General features: G+C 39.9%; 3 protein-coding genes across 4 annotated transcripts in view; 1 reads left to right on the forward strand and 2 right to left on the reverse strand.

The window, feature by feature from the left end:
• Positions 1 to 25,920, forward strand: SNAPC3 (small nuclear RNA activating complex polypeptide 3). 2 transcript variants are annotated; one of them, XM_036331203.1, is made up of 9 exons: positions 2 to 360; positions 1,096 to 1,173; positions 5,950 to 6,034; positions 11,518 to 11,622; positions 14,295 to 14,444; positions 18,703 to 18,785; positions 20,219 to 20,383; positions 24,641 to 24,748; positions 25,205 to 25,920. In XM_036331203.1, exons 1-9 carry the CDS (start codon positions 44 to 46, stop codon positions 25,350 to 25,352), a joined length of 1,239 nt encoding a protein of 412 aa, XP_036187096.1. In that variant the 5' UTR covers positions 2 to 43; the 3' UTR covers positions 25,353 to 25,920. The 2 variants fall into 2 exon arrangements, with proteins under 2 accessions (XP_036187097.1, XP_036187096.1); XM_036331204.1 differs by lacking the exon at positions 14,295 to 14,444 and having other exon boundaries at positions 1 to 360; positions 25,205 to 25,602.
• Positions 17,255 to 18,171, reverse strand: LOC118667559 (proteasome maturation protein-like). The gene has a single exon (XM_036331205.1). It carries the CDS (start codon positions 18,081 to 18,083, stop codon positions 17,616 to 17,618), a length of 468 nt encoding a protein of 155 aa, XP_036187098.1. The 5' UTR covers positions 18,084 to 18,171; the 3' UTR covers positions 17,255 to 17,615.
• The window catches only part of PSIP1 (PC4 and SFRS1 interacting protein 1), a 44,701-nt gene continuing 43,394 nt past the window's right edge, over positions 25,146 to 26,452 (reverse strand). The window contains exon 16 of the mRNA XM_036331195.1: positions 25,146 to 25,785. Coding sequence (XP_036187088.1) covers positions 25,674 to 25,785 — 112 coding nt within the window. The 3' untranslated portion in view covers positions 25,146 to 25,673. The remainder of the gene's footprint in view (positions 25,786 to 26,452) is intronic.

The raw sequence follows: 26,452 nt of genomic DNA on the forward strand, positions 1-26,452 counted from the left end.
ACCTTGATCCTCCGGCTTTTGCAGGCGAGGGAGTGGGGAGAACATGGCTGAAAGCAGCCAAGGCGTCCCAACGAGCAGCGGGGTTTGCAGCGAGCAGGACCCGGTCGCCAGCAGTGGCGGCTGCAACTTCCCAGAGTACGAGATGCCGGAGCTGAACACACGCGCTTTCCACGTGGGCGCCTTCGGGGAGCTGTGGCGTGACCGGCTGCGCGGGCAAGGGGATCTGTCGCTGAAGGAGCCGCCGGCACCCGAGCTGCCTGGGCAAGGAGGAGTCGCCGACCCCGGCTGGGACGATGCCGCGGTGGCACGGGATCTGGGCTGCGATCTGGAGGCAGCGACCGAGCTGAGGGCAGTTTGCGGGTGAGTGCGGGGCCAAGGGGCTCTTGTTTGGTGCCAACCCGGGCGCTGCTGGGCTCCTGCGCTCCCTGGGGCCCTTGCTTGGGGGTGGGGGTGCCAGAGGCTTACTCCGGGGGTCGAAGGAGGACCGCCCTTTCAAAGCTTTCGACCTGCGGGAGCCTTCCCGGAACACCGGGAGGGGGCCCGTGATCCGAATGCATAATTCCTCCGCGTTGGAGGGAAGGGCCGAGAGAGCTGCCTAAAAGATTGATTTTTCTAGTCGCTTTTTATTCAAGTGCTTGTTAATGTAGAAAAGCAATTAGAGTCACAGAGACGTGCGCCTACCATTTGACAGGTGCTTTGGCCGTGGAGGAACCTTAGTAACGGTACGGCTGGAGGATGGAACCGGAGGAGTGTTAAAACCTTGATTCACTGTGGCCTCTTTGGGGACTTTCCCGGTATGCTATTGCTGAAATTTTCTCCCCAGCGGCCTTGTTTCGAGTGAAAATACAAAAATGACTTTTAAAAAATATTTTTCTTCCTCCATTGAACAGTGTTGGCCTCCTTTAATTGGCCATGCATGCTTTTATTTATAGGCGCCGATGGTGCCTTGAATTCTGGCCGCCTCTGAGCGCCTGCTGGATTTTTTTTTTTTTATATCTCCCTTAATTAGCTGGCGATGTATTTGGGGCACTACCCTGACTCACTAGGAACAAGATGCATGATTGCTTTGCCTTTTTTTTGGTTTGTTTATTTTAGCCTCGATAAACTGCAGTGCCTTGACGAGGACGAGGACCCAGAAGTCATCCCACAGGATACTGACCTAGTGACTTTGGGGTATGGAGGACCTTGCTTTTATTATGTGCTATTATGTGCTATTTTATTTAAATGTTTTTCAACATTATTCAAAGGTTGATTGTTGTCATCCTGTCTCCTCAATTCAACCATCATTAACATTTTGTCTTATTTGCTTAACAGTGTGTCCTTTTCTATTGCTAAACCCATTCAGTTGCAGATAGCCTATAGCTCAGAAAAGTATCATTCTCCTACATAGAGTGGGATTATAGCAACTGAGAAAATTAACAGTAAATACATAAGTTATCTAGTCCATATTCAATTTTGTGTTTATTTTTAAAGGTACAACAATCTACCTAGATATCAGATGCAAGCTAAATATTTTGGTAGTGCCTCTCAAACTACCTGTTTTGTTTGTTTTTAAATTTTTGACATCCATACTTTTGTAAAATAGGAAAACATGAATTGCTAGAAAAATGGTATTAAAAAATAAATGCAATAAAAGTCCAAAAGTTCAGGTAGGCATTTTTTTTAAATATTTTTTTTTATTGCTTAAAGTAATACAAAGAGTATTACATATGTCTCCTTTTTTTTTTTTTTTCCCTGCCCTTGACAATCCCCTGGCCTCCCCTACCCCCCAGTGTCTTGTGTCCATTGGTTATGCTTATATGCATGCATACAAGTCCTTCTGTTGATCTCTTACCCCCTCCCTGCCCCCCCACCCTCCCCGGCCTTCCTGCTGTAGTTTGACAGTCAGGTAGGCATTTTAACTCTGCCTTTTTCTTTTTCTTTTTTGAAACAAACAAATCTGTTTCCCTTCCCTACTGCTAATATTTACCTTAGCAACCTTTGGAGCGCTATGGAAGGCTCCTGTCCGATATATCCTTCGTGCTATCATCCGAACAAGCTCATTTACTAAGAAATTGTCAATGGCTCTCCCCTCTTTTATGGACACATTTCAGACTCCTTCCTTAGACCTTTGCAACCTTCCACGTATAAAGCTCAAATTTGCCTTCCAGATTCATTTTCAATCACTTTCTCTTTCAGATGTCAGGATGCACATGGCCCCCGTCCCATCTGAAACTACCCCATCTTTGAGGCCCTAAGATGACTTTCCCCATTACTAAAATCCATCTCTGTGCCTTCTGGAATGTCTAGAAACACTTCTAACATTTCTAAAGTCTTCGAAGACATGTTTGGGAATCCAGCCTCTTTCATCTGTGTCTTGCCCTTAAGCTTATTATACTGCTTTGCTCCCATTGGTGCTCTTTAACTATTGTTGATTGATTGGTTAGCTTTTTCTGAACTGCACATCTGGTGTGTCACTTTCCCTGCAAACCTTTCAATGGCTCTTAGGCGGAAGTCCTGGGTTCTTAAGTGGCTCACAAGGGCCTCTATAGAATGGGTCTTGCTGATCTTTTCAGCTGTCTCTGCAGTGTTCCAGCCACAGTACAGCTCGTTTTCAGTTCCTGCAATGTGCTCTCTGCTGGCCTTTGCCTACCACACTTACTGTTCTTTGATAGGCCAAGGTTGCAGGTTTAGTCCCCAGGTAGGGCACATATAAATCAACCAATGAATGCATAAGTAATTAAAATAATAAATTGATGTTTTTGTTTTTCTATATATACCTCTGTCTTCTGTCCCCCGCCTCTCCCCCTCTACCCACTCTCCAAAAATCAATAAATAAAACAATTTAAATTAAATAAAAAAAGAACTTATTATAATAGGATACAAAATTGATACATGAAAAGCAATATCCTTCATGTACACGAACAACAATTAGAGGACATAATGGTAGAGAAAATCCCATTTACAGTAGTCAAAAAGGTTAAATATTTAGGAATAAATTTAATAAGAAATGTGTAAAATTTAGGAAACACAAATAAGGAAAATGTCAAAACACTCCTGAAAGACTCAAAAAAAAAAAAAGACTTGAAAAAGTTGAAAGATATCCTTTGTTCTTGAGGAATATTAAACATTGTAATGATGTCAGTTATTTCTAAGTTCATTTATAAATGAAGTGCAATCCCAATAAAAATATCAGAAGTATTGATTATTTTATGGAGTTAGACAAGTTGATAACAAAATTCATATGGAATATATGCAATAATAAGGGAAAATTCTGGGGGGAAAATTGTGAGGGCATAGTAATTTTGCCAGATATTCAAATATACTACCAAGTCCTCATAATTAAAACAGTGGGTACCAGCTCAGGAATTGCCAAAAAGACCAGCGGAAGAGAAGGGAAAGTTCAGTTATATTTAAATAGGTATGGAAATTTAGTATGACACTACATAATAAATTCCAAAGGGACTAGGAATCAAATGTAGAGAGTGTATATTTTCTAGAATTAAGTTACTGGATTATAATTGATAGAAGTTGGGTTTCTTGTGGAGAAAGAAGTTATAAACAAGGGAAGGTTGAAGGCTAAAATGAATCCTGTGATTTTTGTTTGGGATCAAAAGTATTATTAACTCATGGTTTTAAATGTGTAACAGAAAAATACAGATATCTGTACATGTGTGGGTTAGTGTACATATGTGTTTTCCACTTCTCTCTGCTGCCAAGCCTAGAAGCAGTGACTGCAGTAACAGTGAGGATGCTTGGCACCCAGATACTGGTTTCTAAATGCCTCTCTCCAATAAAGATATTAGGACTTGTAGGAGAAGTGATTGATTCCAGGGCTGAGATGTTGGGGTCCTGCCCCAACTGGTCCAGGGGTTCCCAAAGGTGTGGGCGGAGTCGGTGAAGAATGAAGGACACGGAGACAGCGTTCAGTTGATCAACATAGCCAGGTTCTCCAGCCAGGTTCTATCTTTATTTCACCTGTTACATCTGTATTTATAGCAGTTGATTTTAATCCTATCCATTCTATTCCAAAGGTTAGGGCATTTCTTATCTCCATTCCAAGGTTACTGTATTGTTCTATTAAGCTACAAGGAAGTAACTGAAGGAGATTATCCTAAGTAAAGATTATGTAGCTTAATCGTGATTGTTCGTAGTTAAAGTGATTAACTACCCGCCTGGCACTTAGTTAAGGGGTTTTATGGATTTATTCCCTTCCTTAGTCCTGTTAATCCCTAACTCCAGGGAAAAAATCCCCACCTGGGGAAACAACCTTTCTCAGAGAGGTGACCTTGGTTAAAACACATAGTGCTAAGAAGGGGAGCAAACATATTAAGAACAGTATGCCATATACGCCAGGTCCTTGAAACACATGCTGTGCAGATGTTTCTTCCCTGCAGTGACTGTATCAAGCAGCAAGGATGAACCAGCTTCTGGCAAATTCCCCCATTTTTATTTTTTAAATGACAGCACATGTAAATCAGCAGCCACCTCTCAGATTGGGTTGTTTATGACTTTGCCAACAGGTCAGTCTGAGGCTTAACCCTATATTGGCTCCCCACACTGAGACATGGAAATAATAGAGGATGAGCCTTGAGCCTCTTATGGTACCAGAAAGTAAGGACATGCTACAAAAAGGAAAAAAAAAAATGATGGCTTGTTGAAAGAACAGGAGCCAACTTGAAGAAGCTCCTAATGGACAAAGCTAAAACAATTTGAGCAACAAAATAATGGTAGTATTAGATTTTAACCTATAGAATAAAATATATAAATATGGGTTTATACTAATATAAATGACCAAATAAATAAATGGGAGGAAAGAGACAGTTCTTCCTCATAATATCAATGAATAAATGTAGAATGAGGGAAATAGAGAATCACCATTAGGCATGCTACAGTAATAAATGTTGCAGTCAGAATCTATGAATGCTAAAATTTCTGGGTGAAAGTTTAAGGAGAAATGAGATGCATAGTTTTAAAGTATCTCCCCCAAATACTTATCAAGTACAAAGGAAAAGTATCTTTCAAGTGTAGGAACTTGGGAGACAAGATAAGCATCACCAGTGATAAGACATCCAGGGTGGGCAAAAGTAGGTTTACCGTTGTGAGTATGTAAAACAGAGTAGTATATTCTTGTATTATTATGTATTGTTGTATTTCCATATGAAGAGCTGTAAGCCTACTTTTGCCCATCCTGTATTAACATCATTGACCTCTTGATGATACAGTGAAGGACATCATCATTCTTGTGGTATTCTTTTTTTTTTTTTTTTTTTTAAATATATTTTATTGATTTTTTACAGAGAAGAAGGGAGAGGGATAGAGAGTTAGAAACATCGATCAGCTGCCTCCTGCACGCCCCCCAGTGGGGATGTGCCCGCAACCAAGGTACATGCCCTTGACCGGAATCGAACCTGGGACCCTTGAGTCCGCAGGCCGATGCTCTATCCACTGAGCCAAACCGGTTCGGCTCTTGTGGTATTCTTGCCAAAAATGTATAGGATTACTCCAATCACGAGGCACTCAAACTTAAATTGAAGAACACTACAAAATAACTGATTAGAGCTCCTCAGAAGTGTCAGGATCATGAAAGACAAGGAGAGATTGCAGAACTGTGAAAGACTGGAGGAAAAAGGAGAGGAAATGCAATGTGGTGTCCTGCTCAGAATGCCAGGACAGAAAAGAGGCATTAAAATTATTTTTAAGCATTACATTTAAATATTTGTGAACTTCCAAAAAGGTCAGTAGTTAATAATACTGTATTAAGGTTAATTTCCTAGTCTTAATCGTTATACTGTGATCATGTAAGATGTTACCGTAGAGGAAGCCAGGTGAGAGATATAAGGGAACTCTTTGTACTATTTTTACAGCTTTTCTTTCATCTAAAATTAGTTCAAAGTAAATGAATATTGAAGATGTGTTTGAAGCCCAGTAGAGAATGCTGATGTCTGATTGTTCTTGTATCTGTAACAGGGTTAGAAAGAAGCTTTTGGAACATCGGGAAGAAACATTAACGATAGATCGGGCCTGCAGACAAGAAATACTTGCTTATGAGATGGTAAGAGTCTCATCTTGTTCACCTTTTCCCATGAAACCATGAACTTCGTCATTGGGTGAGGGCTAATGATGTCTGTGTGGTGGCTTTATATTGGGTATGCTTAGTTGAAAGCAAACTAGAGAAACTTTATTGGGACTGGGAAGTCACCTTTCATCTCCTTTGTTAAATCTATTACTACGTATTTTATTCTTTTTGATGCTATTTTAAATAAAATTGTTTTTTTTAATAGGTTTTATATCCTGCAATTTTGCTTAATTTTTTTTATTAGCTGTCACAGGGTTTTTGTGTGTGAATCCTTTACACTTTTGTACACTGAAGATCATGCATGGGCCCTGGCTGGGTAGTTCAGTTTGCTAGAGTGTCCTCCCCATGTGCCACGGTTGTAGGATCGATCTCTGGTCAGGGTACATACACGAAGCAACCAATGAATGTGTAGATAAGTGGGACAGCAAATCAATGTCTTTGTGTCAGGGACTTTATGTGGTGATTGTGCAGATATTCCATGAGTTCTTAAACTAAGAACTCACTCTAAATCAATAAAAAATGTTTTTAAATTAAAAAAAAAAAAGATCATGCATGTATTTCTCTGTAAACAGATAGCTTTATCTCTTTCCAGTTTGGTTTACTCACTCTCTCTTTCTTCCTTCTTCCCTTTTTTCCCCTTGCCTAATTGCTCTGGCTAGAATTTCTAGTACTGTGTTGAAAGAAGTGACAAAAGTGCACATCCTTATCAGTCGTCACTGTTGAGTGTGATCTTCGCTTTGAATGTTTCACATATAGCCTTTATCAGGTTGAGTAAATTCCCTTCTATTCCTAGTTTGTTTAGTGTTTTATCATGAAAAAGAATTGGATTTGTCAAATGCATTTTCTTCATCAGTTGAGATGATGATGTAGGTTTTCCTGCCATCATTCTATTAGTGTGGTATATTACATTGATTGATTTGTATGTGTTGAACTTATCCTTGTATCCTGAGTGTAATTCCCACTTGCTTGTGGCATATAATCTTTTTAATACGCAGTTGAATTCAGGTTGCTAATATTTTGTTGAGGAGTTTGGCATTTATATTCATAAAGGATATTGGCCTTGAGTTTTCTTGTAGTGTTTTTGTTTGACTTTGGTTTCAGAGTCTACTGATCTCAGAATGAGTTAGGAAGTATTCTCTCAACTCTTCCAATTTTTTTGAAGACTTGGAGAAGGGTTAGTGTTACTAATTTCCTTTTGCTATTTGGGAGAATTCACCAGTGAAGTAATCTCCTCGGCTTTTCTTTGTTAGGAGGATTTTAATTGCTAAGTCAGTCTCTGCATATAGATCTACTTGGATTTTCTTTTTCTTCTTGAGTCAGTTTTCTTCCTTCTGCTAGCTTCAGGTTTAGCTTGCTCTTTTCTGGTTCCTAATTGTATACAGTTAGTTACTGATTTCAGATTGTTCTTTTTAAGGTAGGTGTTTATAGTTCTAAGGTTTTCATTTTTTGTACTGTTTTTGCTGCATTTCATACTTTTTTTTTTTTTAAATATATTTTATTGAGTTTTTACAGAGAGGAAAGGAGAGAGATAGAGAGTTAGAAACATCGATGAGAGAGAAACATCAACCAGCTGCCTCCTGCACACTCCCCACTGGGGATGTGCCCGCAACCAAGGTACATGCCCTTGACCGGAATCGAACCTGGGACCTTTCAGTCTGCAGGCCGACGCTCTATCCACTGAGCCAAACCGGTTTTGGCCATTTCATACATTTCTTATCTTGTGTTTTTATTTTCATTTGTCTCAGGGTATTTTCTGATTTCCTTTTGACCCATTGGTTATTTGTGAATGTGTTGCTTAATTTCCACATATCTGAATTTTTCAGTTTTCTTCCTGTTACTGATTTCTAGTTTCATCAATTGTGATGAGAAAAGATACTTTTTATGATTTTTAGTCTTTTTAAATTTATGAAGACTTGGTGGTCTATCTCGAGAATGGTCTGTGCACTTGAGAACATTATGTATTCTGCTGTTGTTGGATAGTGTGTTCTGTAAATCACTTCGGTCTTGTTGGTTTATAGTGTTGTTCATGTCTTCTATTTCCTTATTAATTTTCTGTCTTGTTTTCTACTCATGGAAATTCGGGTTTTGAAGTTTCCAACTATTGTAAAACCATCTATTTCTTGCTTTAGTTCTGTCAATTTTTGATTTATGTATTTTGGGGTTCTGTTTTTAACTGCATGTATGTTTATATTTACTGTTTCTTCTTGCTGGATTGCACCTTTTATCAATATACAAGGTGTCTCAAAAATGTATACACACTTTGAATAATTGTAAAGTCAGCGTTTATTAAAATACATTGCATTTTTTAAAAATGAGCTATCACCTGCTAAAGTGTGTATACATTTTTTGGGGAATACCCTACGAAAGCCCTTCTTTGTCTTTTGTAACCTCTTTTAACTTAAAGTCTATTTTGTCTGATAACAATACAGCCACCCCAGCTCCAGCCTTCTTTTGGTTACTGTTTGCATAGAATATCATTTTCTGTTCTTTTATTTTCACCCTCTTTGTGTCTTCATATCTAGAGTCTTAGAGAGAGAGAGAGAGAGAGAGACTGTGTGTGTGTGTGTATGTATGTGTATGTATATATGTGTGTGTGTGTAAAGTTTTTTATCCAATCTGCCAGTCTTTTTGCCTTTTTAATGGGAGAATTTAGTCCATTTACATTTAAAGTAATTACAGGTAAGGACTTACTTCTGTTTATCTATTTGTATGTATATATATTTTTGTTCCTCAATTCTTCTATTCCTGCGTTTTTTGTATTTAGTTGACTTTTTTGTGGTGTATCATTTTGCTTCCCTTCTTTTCCTTCTATATATGTTCTACTTATTTTCTTACTGGTTACCTTGAGGATTACAGTTAACATCTTAAATTATAGCCCTAACCGGTTTGGCTCAGTGGATAGAGCGTTGGCCTGCGGACTGAAAGGTCCCAGGTTTGATTCCGGTCAAAGGCATATACCTTGGTTGCGGGCACATCCCCAGTAGGGAGTGTGCAGGAGGCAGCTGAATTGCTGTTTCTTTCTAATCAATGTTTCTAACTCTCTAATCCTTTCCCTTCCTCTCTGTAAAAAAAAATCAATTAAAAAAAGTATTAAAAAATAAATAAATAAAATAAATTGTAACAACCTCGTTTTGATAATACCAACTTTGTTTTAGTAATATCCAGAAGAATCAGTACACTGCGCCTATACATCTCCATCCCTCCCCCTTTAGATTGTTATTGCCACAAATTACATCTTCATATATTACCTACGTGTCTGTTAACAAATTTATAAATACTGTTTTGTGTGTTTGAATAAAAGAAGTTATAAACCAAAAGTATAGTAATACCTGGCTTTCGTATTTACTTATGTAGTTTATCTGAAAAAATGTCCCAATTTCTCCCTCATCTTGAAGGATAGTTTTTCCAGGTATAGAATTCTTGGCTGACAGGGTTTTCTCTCCCCCCCGCCACCCCCCCACCCCCCACTGCCTTCTTGTCTACATAGTTTCTGGTGAGAAATTGGCTGTTGATCTTATTAAAGAACCTCATTTTCTTTAGCTCTCTGTATATACTTTTCTTTAGGTCATTGAGTACATTTAAGGCAGTTGATTTAACATCACTGACTAGTAATTTCAACATCTGGGCTCCCTCAAGGGTGGTTTCTGTCAAATTCTTTTTTTCTTGTAAGTAGGCCATATTTTCCTGTTTCTTTGTGTGTGTGTTTATTGTGTTTTTTTTTAAAATATATTTTATTGATTTTTTACAGAGAGGAAGGGAGAGAGATAGAGAGTTAGAAACATCGATGAGAGAGAAACATCGATCAGCTGCCTCCTGCACATCTCCCACTGGGGATATGCCCGCAACCCAGGTACATGCCCTTGACCGGAATCGAACCTGGGACCTCTCAGTCCGCAGGCCGACGCTCTATCCACTGAGCCAAACCGGTTTCGGCTCTTTGTGTGTTTTATAAGTTTTTTAATGAGAACTGAACATTCTGAGCATGTTTATTACTTGTTGAGGGCTGGAGCTATTCGGGACTTTTCCAAACTATTTTTCCAAATTAGTATTATGTGTTGTGTATTATCACTGATGTTTTTGTTTCATTATCTCTGTGGTCAGCCAGTGACATTTCTTAAATGTCTATTTCCAATGAGAACAGGTCCTGTCCCTTTAAGTCAGCGGTTCTCAGCCTGTGGGTCGCCACCCCTTTGGGAGTCGAACGACCCTTTCACAAAGGTTGCCTAAGACCATCGGAAAACACATATATAATTACATATTGTTTTTGTGATTAATCACTATGCTTTAATTATGTTCAATTTATAACAATGAAAATACATCCTGCATATCAGATATTTACATTATGATTCTTAACAGTAGCAAAATTACAGTTATGAAGTAGCAACAAAAATAATTTTGTGGTTGGGGGTCACCACAACATGAGGAACTGTATTAAAGGGTCGCGGCATTAGGAAGGTTGAGAACCACTGCTTTAAATTTCCAATAACTGCTGTTGGGGGAAGCCAAAACCAAGGCAAGTTTTTGCCCGAGTACTTCAGAGCATCACTAGACTAACCCAAACACACAAGCCCTAACATTTGGAGAACAGGGTCCCCACTGCCTGTCCTGTCATCAGCCACCATTTCTAGGCCCATGGGCTGCTGTTTCCACATCTGCAGCAGGGCTGAAGAGTGGGGGAGTGGGTGGTAGTTGGTTTATACCCTCTGCTCATTTATGAGAAATCAGCAGCTTGTCCCTGCATTAAGCACTCCCCTGGTTGATACGAGTATCTGATCAGGTTCCACAGTTCGGAATAGTTCGTTCCTGTCTCTCTTCCCATCTTACTGGTTGCTTTGGTGGCAGGACTGATCCTCCGTCAGCGTTTTGTGTGACATGACTCCCACTGACTTTTAAAATGTATTTTGTACTCTGGCGCCCCCCTTTTCATAGTTACTAAGCAGATATAAAAGAAAGTGTGGTTTGGTCTAAGATGTGACAATGTTGTAAAGAGCAAGAGTTTTAAAGCCAGACAGGTCTGTATTTGCATCCTATCTTGCTCATTTACCTAAAGTAAATTTGAACCTTTGGCTTCATCTGTCAAATGGCTCTCATAATAGTATGCGAGGAGGTATGGGAAGATTTGTAGTTGTAAATGCCCGTGTTATACCAACGTTACTGTAATTGATATTCCTGTTATTCCTGTTTTATTATCAGTTGGTAAGCACTTAGTGCCAGACATCTTACGAGATGCTTTATGTGCACATTCCCAGCAACAGGTCTGTAAAATAGACCATCTCCTCCGTCTTACAGGAGATGAAACCAAAGCTTAGAGAGGCTTTATTAATTTTCTTGAAGTAGAATTAGGAGTCAGAGTCATGACTGTTTGACTCAGTTATTGCTCAGAGCCATCGTTTCACACTGCCTCTTATCTGAGTCGCCGTGATTTTAATGTCTCTTATTAATTTGTTTTCCTCCTTCAGGAGTCACATGCCATAGGAAAAAAGCCTGAAAATCCAGCAGACATGATTGAAGAAGGGGAACTTATCCTATCTGTGAATGTCTTATACCCTGTTATATTTCATAAGGTCAGTAGTAAACCTTTTGGATTCCACAGATGATATGAGTGACTTTTGCCAAATGGTTTAATTCTTTGAAGAGTCATATTTCTTAGATAAAATAGCAAGTACTATTTTATCTGGCATCATGCTTATGCTCTTGGATTCTTTGTTTTAGTAAGAAATATTGTAAATAAGATCAAGTTGCAAATCATCTCTTGATTAATATGATTGCAGTTTTAGTGTTGGGATACATACCCTGGTTTCTGCACGGGGAGCAACTGCAAGTTTATAGGAATCCACATGATTCTAATTATATGTTGTCCTGAGAGTTGCTTTTCCCCCCAGGAGTGGGGTGACTTTTGTTCACCAGTTTAGAATACTTGGGAAGTTATATAAGTAAAGACAGCTCTTGTTTGATGAAAATGCACAAAGTTAACAGGTCAGGGGTATCTAGGAATTCCTTAGGCGTCTCTAATAAAAAGAACTATCCTGTACCAGGGTGTATGTATTATTATTATTTTAAATATATTTTTATTGATTTCAGAGAAGAAGGGAGGAGAGAGAGAAACATCAATGATGAGAGAGAATCACCAATCAGCTGCCTCCTGCACGCTCCACACTGGGGTCTGAGCCCGCAACCCGGGCATATGCCCTGATTGGAATCGAACTGTGATCTCCTGGTTCATAGGTTGACACCCAACCACTGAGCCACGCCAGCGGGTGGGTGTATGTATCCTTGATTCCTCAAAAAATGTTATACACTTTGATAAGGTTAAATGCAGTATTACTGTACACACACTGAACTTGTGAATAATTAGGCTTTTCTGAAGCATCTGGAATATACTAGTAGTTAGTAGTAATTATCTTGTTTGATGAAGATCTTAAATTGCCAATCAAAACCAAACCAATACAATGGAACCTCTGGGTTTATGACATTACAGGAGTGAATAGATTACTTGACTTCAGTGTGGTAACTTCCAGGACATTTTAAAAGAGAGTGCTGCTGGATGAAGTTAAGAGTCCACAGGCTTTTCGTGCTGATGTCATTTAGTAGCATCTTGATTTTAAACTTTAGCGTAAACTAAAATAATGCTCTATTACCAACTGTCTTAGTCCATTCTGGCTTCTATAACAAAATATCACTGACTGGGTAGCTTATAAACAACAGAAATTTATTTCTGACAGTTCTGAAGACAGGAAGTCCAAGGTCAGGCTGCCAGCATGGTCAGGTTGAAGACTTCTCTCTCACATGGCAGAAAGGGCTAGGGAGCTCTGTGGGAGCTCTTTTATTTATTTATTCATTAAAAGAATTTTATTGAACCCTAGCCAGTACTCAGTGGTTAGAGCATTAGCCTGTGAACTGAAGGGTCCCAGGGTGGATTACCGTCAAGGGCAGGTATTTCAGTTGCAGGCTCGATCCCCGGCGCAGAGGCACATGTGGGAGACAACCAGATGTGTCTCTCTCACATCGATGATTCTCTCTGTCTCTCCCTCTCTCTTCCATTCTCTAGAAAATCAATGGGAAAAATATCCTCAGGTGAGGATTAACAAACAAAAAGAATTTCATTGACTTTTAGAGAGAGAGAGAAAGGGAGAGGGAAAGACACAAAGAAACATCAATACATCAGAGCAAAACATTGGCCGCCTGCCTCCTGCACACCCCCACCCCACCCCTAGGGATTGAATCCAAAACCCAGGCATGTGCCCTGACTGGGAATAGAATCAGCATCCTTTTGGTGCACGAGCTGATGCCCAACCAACTAAGCCACACTTGGCCAGGTCTTGCTTGCTTTTTTTAATGAGAGAAGTTCATTTATAAAGTGGCAGAGATAGTAGAAGGGCCCTTGGAGCTTAGGAGAAAGGCAGAGGTAGCATGCGGGAGGGTGTGGGGAAGAGGGGAGAGAAGAGGGGGAAGGGGAAGGTGTGGGCATGCTCCTGGAGCCGGGGATAAGAGCACTAATCCCATCCATGAGCACACCCTCATGAGCCAGTTTCCTCCCAAAGGCCCCGCCTCCTAACACCGTCACTTTGGGTGTCAGAATTCCAACATGAATGTTTCGGGCAGACACAAACTTTCAGACCATCGCACCAAGTGTCTCAGTTATCCCCAAGGGTTTTAATTTATGCAGGTGACTGCGTGACAACAGCAGAGGGGAATGCCACAGAAAGAAGATTTTTATTACACTTTCTGAGAGGAGGAGGTGTGCCGTGCTATGTAGGGCCACAGGGGAAGCACCAGTGTCAGTCAGGAGGCGGAAAGGAGGGAGGGGAAGGCAGAGGCCACAGCCTTTATTAGGGTTTCCGCGAGGAAGGCGTGGCGGTAGAGTAGACAGGGCGGGCTAGTTTGAATAATTCTACTGGGCTCTGGGGCACAGGGGTTGTCCCTCGTCTGTATTTTGATTTAGGATAAGTGAGAAGTTGGCTTGGTGTGTGGGAGTTAGATAAAGGAGGTGGGCTCAGGGTATATAGGCTCTGTATCACAGAGGAGATGGAAACAGCTTTGGCCACTAGTTTGGATCTGTACCTAATGAAGGCCAAATAGACAAATACGGAATTTAAGAAAACACAGAACACCAAGTTAGGAGGATCGCTTAAATCAAGAAAACCAATAACGTAATTCAGATCTGATCCTGACAGGATTTGTAGTTAAATTGCTTATCTCTAAGCGGACACTTATCTATTTACTGTTTAACTTTTAGCACAAAGAGCACAAACCATACCAGACGATGCTGGTACTGGGCAATCAGAAGCTCACGGAACTAAGGGACTCAATTTGCTGTGTCAGTGACCTCCAGATTGGTGGGGAATTCAGCAACACTCCCGACCAGGCCCCTGAGCACATCAGCAAAGTAAGGTGACTTTTCTTTTTTTATTACCCCCTTAAAGCAAGAGGAAATAAGAGTGCTAAGCTAAGGACGTAATGGTTACTCTAGCACAGTGGTTGGCAAACTGCGGCTTGGCAAACCGCGGCTCGCGAGCCACATGTGGCTCTTCCACAAAATACCGGCTCTTCCACAAAATACCGACTTCTGCGCATGGGCCATGAAGTTTCCATCGCACTGTACGTGCGTGCCTGCACGTGGTATTTTGTGGAAGACCCACACTCAAGGGGCCAAAGAGCCGCATGTGGCTCGCAAGCCACGGTTTGCCGACCACGGCCCTAGCAGGATCATCAATATTCCAGTCAGTGCTTTCTTCTTCTATCCATTCCCTCAAAACCTGTCTCCTCTCTGCTCTTTATCATCAAGGCCTTTTCAGAGCTAATCAGTTCTGATTTCCTCGTGTCCTGTTCCTTGTCAGTCACTCTTTGTACACGCTTCCTTCAGAGGTCATAGTAACCACCTAATGGTTTCACCAGTTGATCTCTCTTCCATGTTGATACAACATGATTTCACTATAGCATCTGAACTTGCTGTTCACGCTCTCCTCTTTCAAACTCTCTGTGAGTTTGTTGTCACTGCCCCAGCAAAGGGTTGGAGTCTAGGTGAGAATCTCATTGCCCATAGAAGGACCTGTCTGTTCGAGGACCAATACCAAACAGGGACGTCGCATCTGATGTTTGTCATTGCTGGTGGTTCTCTGGGTGAAGCTCTCGGGAGGACAGAGAAACCAACATACTCAATAGATAATTATGCAAAGGACTGGTAGACTGCTATCCAGGGCCTTTTCAGAAGGGATCTCTTGCCCAGTAAAGTAGCGGGGCCTTGATCCTCCGGAATTTCATGATGTGCAAGCTTGAACTAACGCTTTTCCCTGGTACAACCAGCGGAGGACCTCCGAGTTACTGGCCCGCCTAGGAGGGGCAACACCTCCCGTAGAAGAGTGAAAGAGGTTTGGATCAACTAGGATGGAGACAGAGTGTGGACAGGAGCCATCACAATCTCCATTTTTATTTGTTCCTGTGCCATCAGCCACATAGACGTTAATAACTTAGGTTTTATCTTACTTGTTCTTATTCTAATTGTTCTCCTGACCTTTCCCCCAGTTTTCATGGTTTTAGGCGAACTCTAATCTTGGTTCATCTCTCCCTGTAGCCACATTCTTTCCTGATTTCCAAACCGTTAATTTTTAGCGCCTACTGGACATGTTGTTTTGTTCAGTGATGTTTATGTCTTTATCCCTTTGATGGTGTATGGCACAGAGGAAGTGCCCAGATAGTTGTTGAATAAATGAATAAACCACAGAAACCTTAAGCTCAATGTTTAATGGATGACTTGCAAATTATTTTGTTTTGACTTTTTATTTTATTGATTGATTGATTGATTGATTGATTTGAAAAGAGAGGAAGAGAGAGAAACATTGATTTGTTGTCCCACTTACTTATGCATTCACTGGTTGATTACTGTATGTGCCCTGACCAGGGATTGAATCTGCAACCCTGGTGGGTTGGGATGACACTCCGATCAACTGACCTACCTGGCCAGGGCGTGGATGACGTAGGATTTAGATAGAAAACATTTTTTGTTCTTTTAGAGTTCCCTTCTAATCTACCTATATATATAAAAGCCTAGATGACCAAACAACCTGCCGACCGGTTGCTATGATGCACACTGACCACCAGGGGAAAGACGCTCAACACAGGAGCTGCCCCCTGGTGGTCAGTGCACTCCTACGGTGGGAGCACTGCTCCGCTGACCGATGTGCACCAGACACAGGGCTCACAGCTGGCCGCCGCAGCCCAGAGACCTCAGTGGAGCGGCAGTGAGCCTACTGAGCGGCGGCGGCAGCAGGCACATTGAGGCCGGGATGAGAAGGAGCAGCAGGCAGGAGCAGCAGGCTGCGTTGGACTGCGGGTTTCGGCCGATCCCCGCAAGCTACGCCGAGTGACCCCACCAGTGCATGAATCCATGCACTGAGCCTCTAGTTAAAAATAATGCCAAGGAATTAAGTTGCCTAAGTCACTTAAAATGAAGTTCTGTAGAAACATTTTTAATGAACAAAATTTTATACACAGTAAACTTTCTTTTTGTTTCCTAAATAAGGCAGTATTTATTCTTTCAGAACCTTTATTTTGGATCCTGGCTGACCTCTTTGAGAGTCTAGAAGTATATTAAGTGGCAGATTTTGTGTTAACAGCAGCCAGACATGGTATTATAACATATCATATCCTGTTATCTCTGCAACCACCTGGGAGGAAGGTAATGGTTTCACTCATTTTCACGAAAAAAAAGAGGGTCAGGGAGATTTAGTGAGCTTGTCAAGGGGACACAGCAAAGCCGGTCTTGTAAGGGTGTCTGGTTGTCACCTTGTAAGGGTAACACCGATGCCAGACCTGTAAATGGGACACTGAGAAAAAATAGAAACTAGCAAGAGATTAGGTTATCTTAAGGTAAAATTATTTTAATACCTAAAGCTTATATATCTTTTGTAGTTCATACACTGCTTTTGATTCTCATCACAATCCTGTAAAATAGCATGCCAGGTATTATTTTGATTTTGCAGGTCCGAGAGGGAAGTGTAGGTTAAAGAAGAGAACACAGGGGTCTAATTCTAAGAATATGGCGAAAGACAAGTCGAACAGAGTGGTTCTCAGCACAGGTTGAACATTTAATCACTGGGGGAGCTTGGGACAACACTGGTGCCTGAGACACATCTTCAGAGCGTCTCATTTAATAGATCTGAGATGAGACTTAGTCTTTGATGGTTTTGTGATTCTGTTATGTAGTCGGGATTGAGAGACACCCCTGTGACAGAAATTCTGATAGACGGAAAGTTAGAAACCTAAGGGTTCAGCCCTGGTCATGTGGCTCGGTTGGTTGAATGTCGTCCCGTGCACCGAGAGGTTACCAGTTCAGTTCCAGGTTAGGGTACATGCCTGGGTTGCCGTTTTGATCCCCAGAAGGGTGCATGCAGGAGGCAGGTGATCCATGTCTCTCTCTCTTCCTTTCCCTCTCTCTCAAATCAATAAAATCTTTTTTTTTTTACATGTGTCAGTACTTTTAATGTGTACATAAAATTATAGTAAAAAGACGACTATAAACAAGATGTAGCCCCTCCATTTCCATGGTCAGCTCACTACATTACAGTAAACCAAGTTTATATTCCACCATCAAGTGTGGTTCTCCCATTAGTTCACTTTGTGATGGGTTATTAAGAATATCTTCAAATCCAATAGTCTCATCATTACCCCTCAAAATATCCAGTAAAAGGTTTAAGATTAGAAGAAATGGAAGACACTGAACTTGTTGCACTGCCTTGAATTCCATTTGCAATTTTAGTGGAGCAAACAGACCCTGGATGTTTCTCAGTGTGGAAAAATTCATTTTATCTTGGTTGAGCTGGAAATTTTTTTCTAACAATTGAAGAGGATGACTGGGCAAAAGTTCATTTTTCACATAAGAAAAACCTTTTTGAAGAAGATCATGACTTTCAAAAGATCCACTTGCTGATCGCTCAGTAACTAGAGTACTGTCCTTTAGCTGAGGTTCAAGTCCTCTGCTATTCATCTTTGGCTCACTGTGCAAACAACCTCTCAAGCCCGGTAGCATCAGCCAGCCAATAAAAGTAAGTTATAAAAAAGAAAAGAAACGTAAAGGTTCAGACCAGTTGTGCAACTACTATAGTACTTTGGGCAAGATTGCTTGAGTAAGAATAGAAATTCACATTCTGCCTGCCTAAGAGTTATTGAATATATAAAGAGGGAATTTTTATAAAAGCACATTGAAAAAAATTTTAAATGACAGATAAACATAACTATGGTTATTATCACTGGGAAACACCAAATATATGGCTGTTTGGTCTTTGATTCTAGTATCTAAAATAACTGTCATTGCTGTATGCATATAATAAAATAATATTGAAGTTTATTTCATTTCTATTTATATTTCTTTCATGAGTCTCAGAATATACAAATTTAAGTCAAACCTAGATTAAAATAGCAATAGGATAAAACTTTATACCTTTATGCCTGGTAACTAATATAATGTTTGTTACATAGGAGGTTTCCATTAAATCTTAAACAAATTATTGAATGGGCTGAGCCTATACTCTGAAGTTGCATAGTTATTGTTAAATGTATTAGTGTAATTTTATGTCATACAAATTTTTATTTAATACTTAGAGCAATTTTATAATTCCTTTTTCTCAATACCATTTGTTTTCTTATAGGACATATATAAATCAGCCTTCTTTTATTTTGAAGGAACATTTTATAACGATAGAAGATACCCTGAATGCAGAGATCTGAGCAGGTACAACTTCTAAAATCTTTTCAAAGCCTTTCCAGTTTCTAGTTCTCAAAATGGTATTGTCTCCACAAACCCTTTAACTTGTCTGTTAAGGATATTTGCCAGGGAATTATTTTATTAGTTTTTGTTAGATTTGGGGTAAGAAATTCTTCTCCATTTTTAAAATATGTGAAAAAGGTTGGTTTAGGTACTAATTAATCAACATTTTTATTCCAAGAAGAAAATTTTCCTACCAAAAGTACATGTCAGCCATTTCAGGATCTTGCTGGCTCTCCAGAAGTGTTTTTTAAATGTATTATCTGCTATTTTAGAAATTACACTAACTCATTTGAGCCTTAGATACATCTAAAAAAGAAACTAAATCCCCTTAAACAATTTATAAATGTCTGTTCTTTGTATTAGATGATAGCAGTAAATCTGTCATTATTTTTCTGCTTGTTTAGTGTGCACACTTGTTGGCTCTACGTGATATATATAGTTGCTTAAGTACAAAACATGAAAAATTTGCATCTAATTACGTTAGATCACACTTTTAAAAAAAATGTTTTTGTTGATTTCAGAGTGGAAGGGAGAGGGGGAGAGAGAGAGAAACATCAATGATGAGAGAGAATCATTGCTCGGCTGTCTCCTGCGTGGCTCACACTGGAATTGAGCTTCCAACTTGGCCTGTGCCCTGACAGGAAATTGAACTGTGACCTTCTGGTTCATAGGTCAACACTCAACCACTGAGCCACACTGGCTGGGCAGACCACAGTTTTATTATCACTGCCCTGGCAAGTAGAGTATATACATATATTTTTCTGAATGTTTATATAAATTCTTCATTTTGGCCATTTGTATTTATATTCTAATGTAGCAGTTCTCAATCTCGGCCTCAGCACTTCTTTATACTGTAAATAATTGAGGACTCCCAGGAGGCTTTTATTAATGTGGGTTAAAGCTATCAATATGTATTAGCAATTCACACTAAGAAATATTTTAAATATTGACTAATTTAAACATTAACGTTTTTGTGAAAAATAACTTTTCAGAACAAAATAAAATAGATGAGTGACATTGTTATACATTTTTCATTAAGTCTGAAGTGATAAACCATGTCATGTAGCCTGCAGAAAATGGTTATTTATGAGAATATAAGAGTTGAAAGGGAAGCAAATAACATTTTAGGATTATTGTAAAGATAATTTTGACCTCATGAACCCCTCTGGGGTCTCAGGAACCACACTATGAGAACTGCTACTCTAATTGATGAAGAAAAATTCAGAATTCCTAATTCAACACATACCAACACTATGATTTTCATTTCAAGATGGTAACTGTCCAGTTAATGGGTGAGCCAGGTTTTGTGAAGTACTGCAGTCACAAACCGTTGTCAGCCATTTTTAGTTTTTTTGTGGAGCAATCATACATATCTTTGCCTTTTTCCCCCACCTCAGAACTATCATTGAGTGGTCAGAGGCCCATGACAGAGGCTATGGAAAATTTAAGACTGCTAAAATGGAAGATTTCACCTTCAATGACTTAAATATTAAACTGGGTTTTCCCTATTTATACTGTCACCAGGGAGACTGTGAACATGTTGTTGTCATTACTGACATAAGGTAAGTGGCATTACTCAGAACATTTTGTTTTCCTTTTCTGTGTTTTGCAGTATAAAAGCACAGTTGTTGTATTTTTAATAAGAGGAATAAAAGTAATTATCGGTGCAGCTTGGTTTGGCAACAGCAAAAATAAGTGCTTTCCATTCAGTGACCAACTTTGCATCCTGTTATTCATTTTGGGGGAAATATATATAAGTAGAGGCCTGGTGCACGAAATTCGTGCATGGGGTGTGTGTGTGTGTGTGTGTGTGTGTGTGTGTGTGTGTCCCTCAGCCCAGCCTGTACCCTCTCCAATCTGAGACCCCTTGGGAGATGTCCGACTGCCGGTTTAGGCCTGATTTTATAGAGACATCGATTAGCTGCCATAGGGATCAGGCCTAAACCGGCAGTCGAACATCCCTCTCACAATCCAGGACTGCTGGCTCCCAACCACTCACCTGCCTGCCTGCCTGATTGCCCCTAACCACTCTGCCTGCCAGCCTGCTCACCCCCTAACCACTCCCCTGCCAGCCTGATCGACGCCTAACTGCTCCCCTGCTGGCTGGATTGCCCCCAACTGCCCTCCCCTGCCGGCCCGGTCACTCCCAACTGCCCTCCCCTGCAGCCTGGTCCCCCCAAACTGCCCTCCCCTGCCAGCCTGGTCCCCCCAAACTGCCCTCTCCTGCTGGCCTGATTGCCCACAACTGCCCTCCCCTGCCGGCCATCTTGTGGCTGTGGGCACCGCCATCTTGGAAGGTATGGTAGTCAACTAGAACATTCCTTCCTTATTGGCTGTGGGCGCCACCATCTTTGAGTATGGGGCAGTCAATTAGCATATTCCCTCCTTATTGGCTGTGGGTGCCATGTTTGTGATGGTGTGAGGGTCAATTAGCATATTCCCTCTTTATTAGATAGGATGAGAAATTATTAGAGGGTTATATTTTTGTAAGTACTTTTTTTTTGAATTATTGATTTTTTTACAGGGAGGAAGGGAGAGGGATGGAGAGTTAGAAACACCAATGAGAGAGAGAGATCAATTAGCTGCCTCCTGCACACCCCCCACTGGGGATATGCCCGCAACCAAAATACATGCCCTTGACTGGAATCGAACCTGGGACCCTTCAGTCCACAGGCTGACGCTCTATCCACTGAGCCAAACCGGTCAGGGCTGTAAGTACTTTTTAAAGTGTCTCCATTTGTATACTAGACAGTGTTACTCAGGTAGTAGTCATCCAAATTGTACAGCATACAGGCCGTTTGCAAGTTTGCAGCCATATTCCTCGGTTTCTTGTCTTTTTGCCAAAATTTGTAGGCATTAAAGGGGAACTGGAGAAAGGGAAGAATAATTCTGATATTTGACCAATATAAAGTCTTAATGCTTTCATAAAGATTTTAAGTGGGAAGGACTAAAATAGTTTAAAAATGAGGTTTTAAGCTTAGTTATAAATTTTATATAGCTGGTGGCTTTTCTTTTCCTTATTTAGAACATCTCCATTTATGAGAACAGTATATAGGAAGCAGCCCTGCCCAATCCCCAGTGGGATTCCCTCTGTGAGAAGTTTTCTTGAGGAGCAATGATATATCCATGTATCTGTTATACCAGTAATAGGAACTGATGCATCAAACTCCCAGCTTCCTTTTCTTTGGCATCTCTGTTAACAGGCTCCAAACCTCAACCTCTCATTCACCGATTCTCAGGAAGCTACCTGAGGAAGTTCTTCACACACAGACTTCAGACTTGGAAAAGAAAAGCTTGGAATGCAAAACAGAATAGATAAGACATAACATGAACTCTCAGCATGATGGGAAAGGGAACCCCAGAATGATGGCTGGCTGGCAGAGCAGGAGAATAGTTCCCTTCACAGTGGTTCTCAACCTTCCTAATGCTGCGACCCTTTCAGTTCCTCATGTTGTGGTGACCCCCAACCATAAAAGTATTTTCGTTGCTACTTCATAACTGTAATTTTGCTACTGTTATGAATCGTAATGTAAATATCTGATATGCAGGATGTATTTTCATTGTTCGCGACCCACAGGTTGAGAACCGCTGTTTCAGAGACTGGAGCAGGATGGAGGGCTTGGGAAGTGTGTCCAGAGCTGCTCGACCTCCTGTTGGTGTATACAATATGGAGAATATGTTTACTGCTCTGTCAGAAAGTAGGGAACTGGATTAGTGACAGAACAGTGAAAGCTCAGCACATGGAAACATAGAGAATTAGTACCTAGAAAACAGTGTTACACAGTAAAAGGAACATATAGTCTGTTATGTAGCTTAGATGGTAGTATTGATGCATCATAAATTAAACATTAAGCATATATTTAACCCATTAAGCATATATCTAACCCTATTAGAGTAGTTCTGTACAGACATATTAAGGAGCTAAATTAAAAACAATTGCCCCTTGGGTAGAATTTTTGAAGAGCCAGGAGAGCGCATAAACCTCATAGATTTGTATGAATTTTAAAATTATATACATTTATTTCTTGAATAATGTGTTCTTCAAATTTTCTTCTTGGTTTCTTTTACTTTCCTTACATTTCTTATAGTGTAGACATATCGCTGCACACAGTGTTATTCCTTAAATTGAGGGCAATTTGGGGTGTGATTTAGACTGTTATTTTCATCTTGCAGATAGATTTAATCATACCATGCCATTCCATAGTGTATTAGTAAACTGTTTCAAAAAAGTTTATTCATCAATTTCTGATGGTGAAGTTGATATATTGCTACTCTTTAAGAAAAAATAAAATTTTATAATGTCAGAGACCAGGAACCATTAGAATCCTTCTTGAGCAGCCCCTTCATTTTTCAGATTAAGAATCTGAGGTCCAGCATGGTTAAAGGATTTACCCAAACCCACTCAGCTGATTAGTAGCATAGAGGAGATTAATTTTCACTCACAATGTTTTAAACTAGAGTCCTGCCAGTTCATATTATACCAGGAATCAGATTTAGATTTTAATAGAGCAGGGGTGGGCAACCTTTTTGTGAGTGTGTGCCAAAACCAGCGAAATCTCTGACTCAAAATTCTTCTGTGTGCCAACCCTAATTTTTTGAGAACATGTTACGCCTTCTTGATACCTCTTAAGGTGTACGTATGTGAAGAACCTTGAAGAAATAATAAAATTCATTCGAGCGACAAAAAACATAGTATATGACAGCCGTGGGCAAACCACGGCCCGCGGGCCGGATCCGGCCCGTTTGAAATGAATAAAACTAAAACAAAAAAGACCGTACCCTTTTATGTAATTATGTTTACTTTGAATTTTTATTAGTTCACACAAACACTCCATCCATGCTTTTGTTCCGGCCCTCCGGTCCAGTTTAAGAACCCATTGTGGCCCTTGAGTCAAAAAGTTTGCCCACCCCTGGTATATGATGATGAAAAATACATTTTTTAATGTATACGTTATGTAAAATTATTTAAGATGCACCTACACTGAATTTATCTGAAAAATAAAGTCGATATTAAGAAAAACATTGTAAATGGAAGATTATAAGAGAGGGTTTCGCGTGCCAGCAAAAGTTACTGGTGTGCCATGTTTGGCCCATGTGCCAGGGGTTGCCCACCCCTGTAATAGAGGGTCTAGTAATCAAGAGCTCTGTTGTGACACATAACTACTTAATCTACGTAAATAGCTAGATAAAATACTCAAATAAGATCAATTAGTTGCTCAAACTATCCTATATAATAAAAGCCTAATGTGCAAACTAACCGAACAGAGGAACAACCAGTCACTATGATGTGCACCGACCACCAGGGGACAGACGCTCAACGCAGGAGCTTCCCCCAGAGGGAGGCGACTGGAGGTGACGGCTGGCGCTAGACTGGCCAAGGCGGTGCCAGTGGGAGTCCCCCAGTCACCCCGCTGGTTGCCCCACAGATCAGCCCTGATCACTGGCCAGGCCTAGGGACCCTACCCGTGTATAAATTTCATGCACCGGGTCTCTCGTGTTCTAAAAAAGGTACTAAGTAAAGCAAGGATTCTGTGTTGGAACATATTCAAGAAATGCTGTGTATAGCATCTGTCACCGTGCATGTTACCATGAAGGGATTTGGGAAGTTCCATAGAAAGCATTTTTTTTATCCAAAATGCTCTTTTGGAGAAAGTGTTTCATGGAACACAATTTGGTCAAACCTGGTGTGCAAGTCAATGTATATTAAAAATTTTTATGAGCAAAAATTTAAAAAATATACCTACTGTTGTATGATTCTTTGCAAATCACAGAAACTTGTATAATTTAGTAGCTTCATTTATTTTTCTCATGTACAAAAGGCTTGTGCATCGAGACGACTGCTTGGATAGAACACTTTATCCCCTTCTTATCAAGAAGCATTGGCTATGGACCAGAAAATGTTTTGTTTGTAAAATGTACACAGCCAGGTAAGTGGTTATGTTTTTTTTGTGTGTTTTTTTTCAGAAGTATTGATTTTCAGTTGAGTATTTTTTACTTTGGTATTTTTTTTTTCTGAGTTGAAACTGAGGGCTTATACTTTGGAGTCTAAGTAATATAAAGGGATTTCCTATTTAGTAGGGAAGTGCTGCAGAACAGTTTAATAGATTACAACCGCATTTTAAAACATCTATAGCAGAAGTCCAGGGATAGGTCAAAATGTTCAGTGTCACCAGGGAACCATGTGGTGTTCCTCCGTTAGTTGCCCTTTTGCCTTGTAGAGTATTGCTGGTGATATGTCTGTATATATGTACAGAAAATCCTATAAAAGATTATAATTATGAATAAGATAGGATAAGTTAATAGTGGGAATGTTACATTTACATATTACAAGCCATAATTCACAGCAAGAGAAAGTTATGATCTTTTTTTTTTTTAAACTACAGATGGGTGACCAACAATGACAGTTTTGCACCAGATGATCCATGTTTCTTTTGTGATGCTTGCTTCCGAATGCTTCACTATGACTCAGAAGGCAACAAACTGGGGGAATTCCTCGCTTATCCTTATGTTGATCCTGGAACCTTTAATTAACCAATAAAAAGTGTACACTCTAGGAGCATGATCAACCTGACACCATCAACTAGTTACCCCTACTCCACCCCCAAAATTTGAAATTACAAATTTTCTTATAAAGTAACTTGATTGTATTTAAATGCTTAAAAATATATTTTACTATTTATCACACAGTATAGTTATTCAGTTCAGTGCATTTTGCCCATCTTAAGTGTATTTATCTTACAGAAGGAGCACTTTATATATTGAATACAAATCCTTTGCCATCTATGTATTCTGATTTTCTCCCAGTCTGTGGCTTGCATATTCATTGTATCCTCAATGCTTTTTTGCTAATCATTAGCAAAATTCAATTAATGTTACATCAAGTGGTGGAAGTACTTGGAAAATTATTTGAAGAATGTGAACACCATATATCATGAGGCTTCCAAGGTAAAGATTTTTCAAGTATCTAATAAAAATTAAGAAGAATAAAAGTAGATTATTTAATAAATACAATATTAATAGCTATTGTGTAATTTAATCTCACAGAGGACTCTTGTTTTGGTAGAAAGTATGTACAATAAACATTTTATTTTAAAACATATTTATTGATTTCGGTGAGGGAGAGGGAGATAGAAACATCAGTGATGAGAATCACTGATCAGCTGCCTCCTGCACACCCAACATTGCAACCCTGGCATATGCCCTGACCAAGAATCGAAACATGACCTCCTGGTTCATAGGTCGACACTCAACCACTGAGCCATGCTGGCCAGGCAGTACAGTAAAAACTTTAATAGTAGACTCATTACTCTAAAAAGATCTTGAATATATACTCATAGCTTTACAGAAGTACCATTTATATTAAAGCTTCATTTCTTGACTTTGTGAATCAAATGGTGTGAGTTTAAAGTGTATGCCGATTTAATGTTTTTATGCTTCAAAGATTTCATGTACTATGACTACCGGGACATGGAAAATCAAGATCCTATGGATTGCTAGCTCTGGTTCACTTATTCTTGGGCAATAATACTCAGTATTGGGTATATAAAAAAAACACAAGTGTTTTTTCTGCTCAGCTCTTCATTCTTTTGGCCCCCTGACTATGATAATTCTATTTATTCTCTTCTCTCATT

Source organism: Myotis myotis, unplaced genomic scaffold (genome assembly GCF_014108235.1).
Source record: "Myotis myotis isolate mMyoMyo1 unplaced genomic scaffold, mMyoMyo1.p scaffold_m19_p_12, whole genome shotgun sequence".
Lineage (NCBI taxonomy): Eukaryota > Metazoa > Chordata > Mammalia > Chiroptera > Vespertilionidae > Myotis > Myotis myotis.

Coding starts and splice junctions, on each gene's coding strand:
- SNAPC3 (XM_036331203.1), top strand. CDS start 44: ATGGCTGAAAGCAGCCAAGGCGTCCCAACGAGCAGCGGGGTTTGCAGC. Junction 18,786..20,218: donor GAATGCAGAGATCTGAGCAG/GTACAACTTCTA, acceptor CCCCCACCTCAG/AACTATCATTGAGTGGTCAG. Junction 20,384..24,640: donor GTTGTCATTACTGACATAAG/GTAAGTGGCATT, acceptor CATGTACAAAAG/GCTTGTGCATCGAGACGACT.
- LOC118667559 (XM_036331205.1), bottom strand. CDS start 18,083: ATGCTACCGGGCTTGAGAGGTTGTTTGCACAGTGAGCCAAAGATGAAT.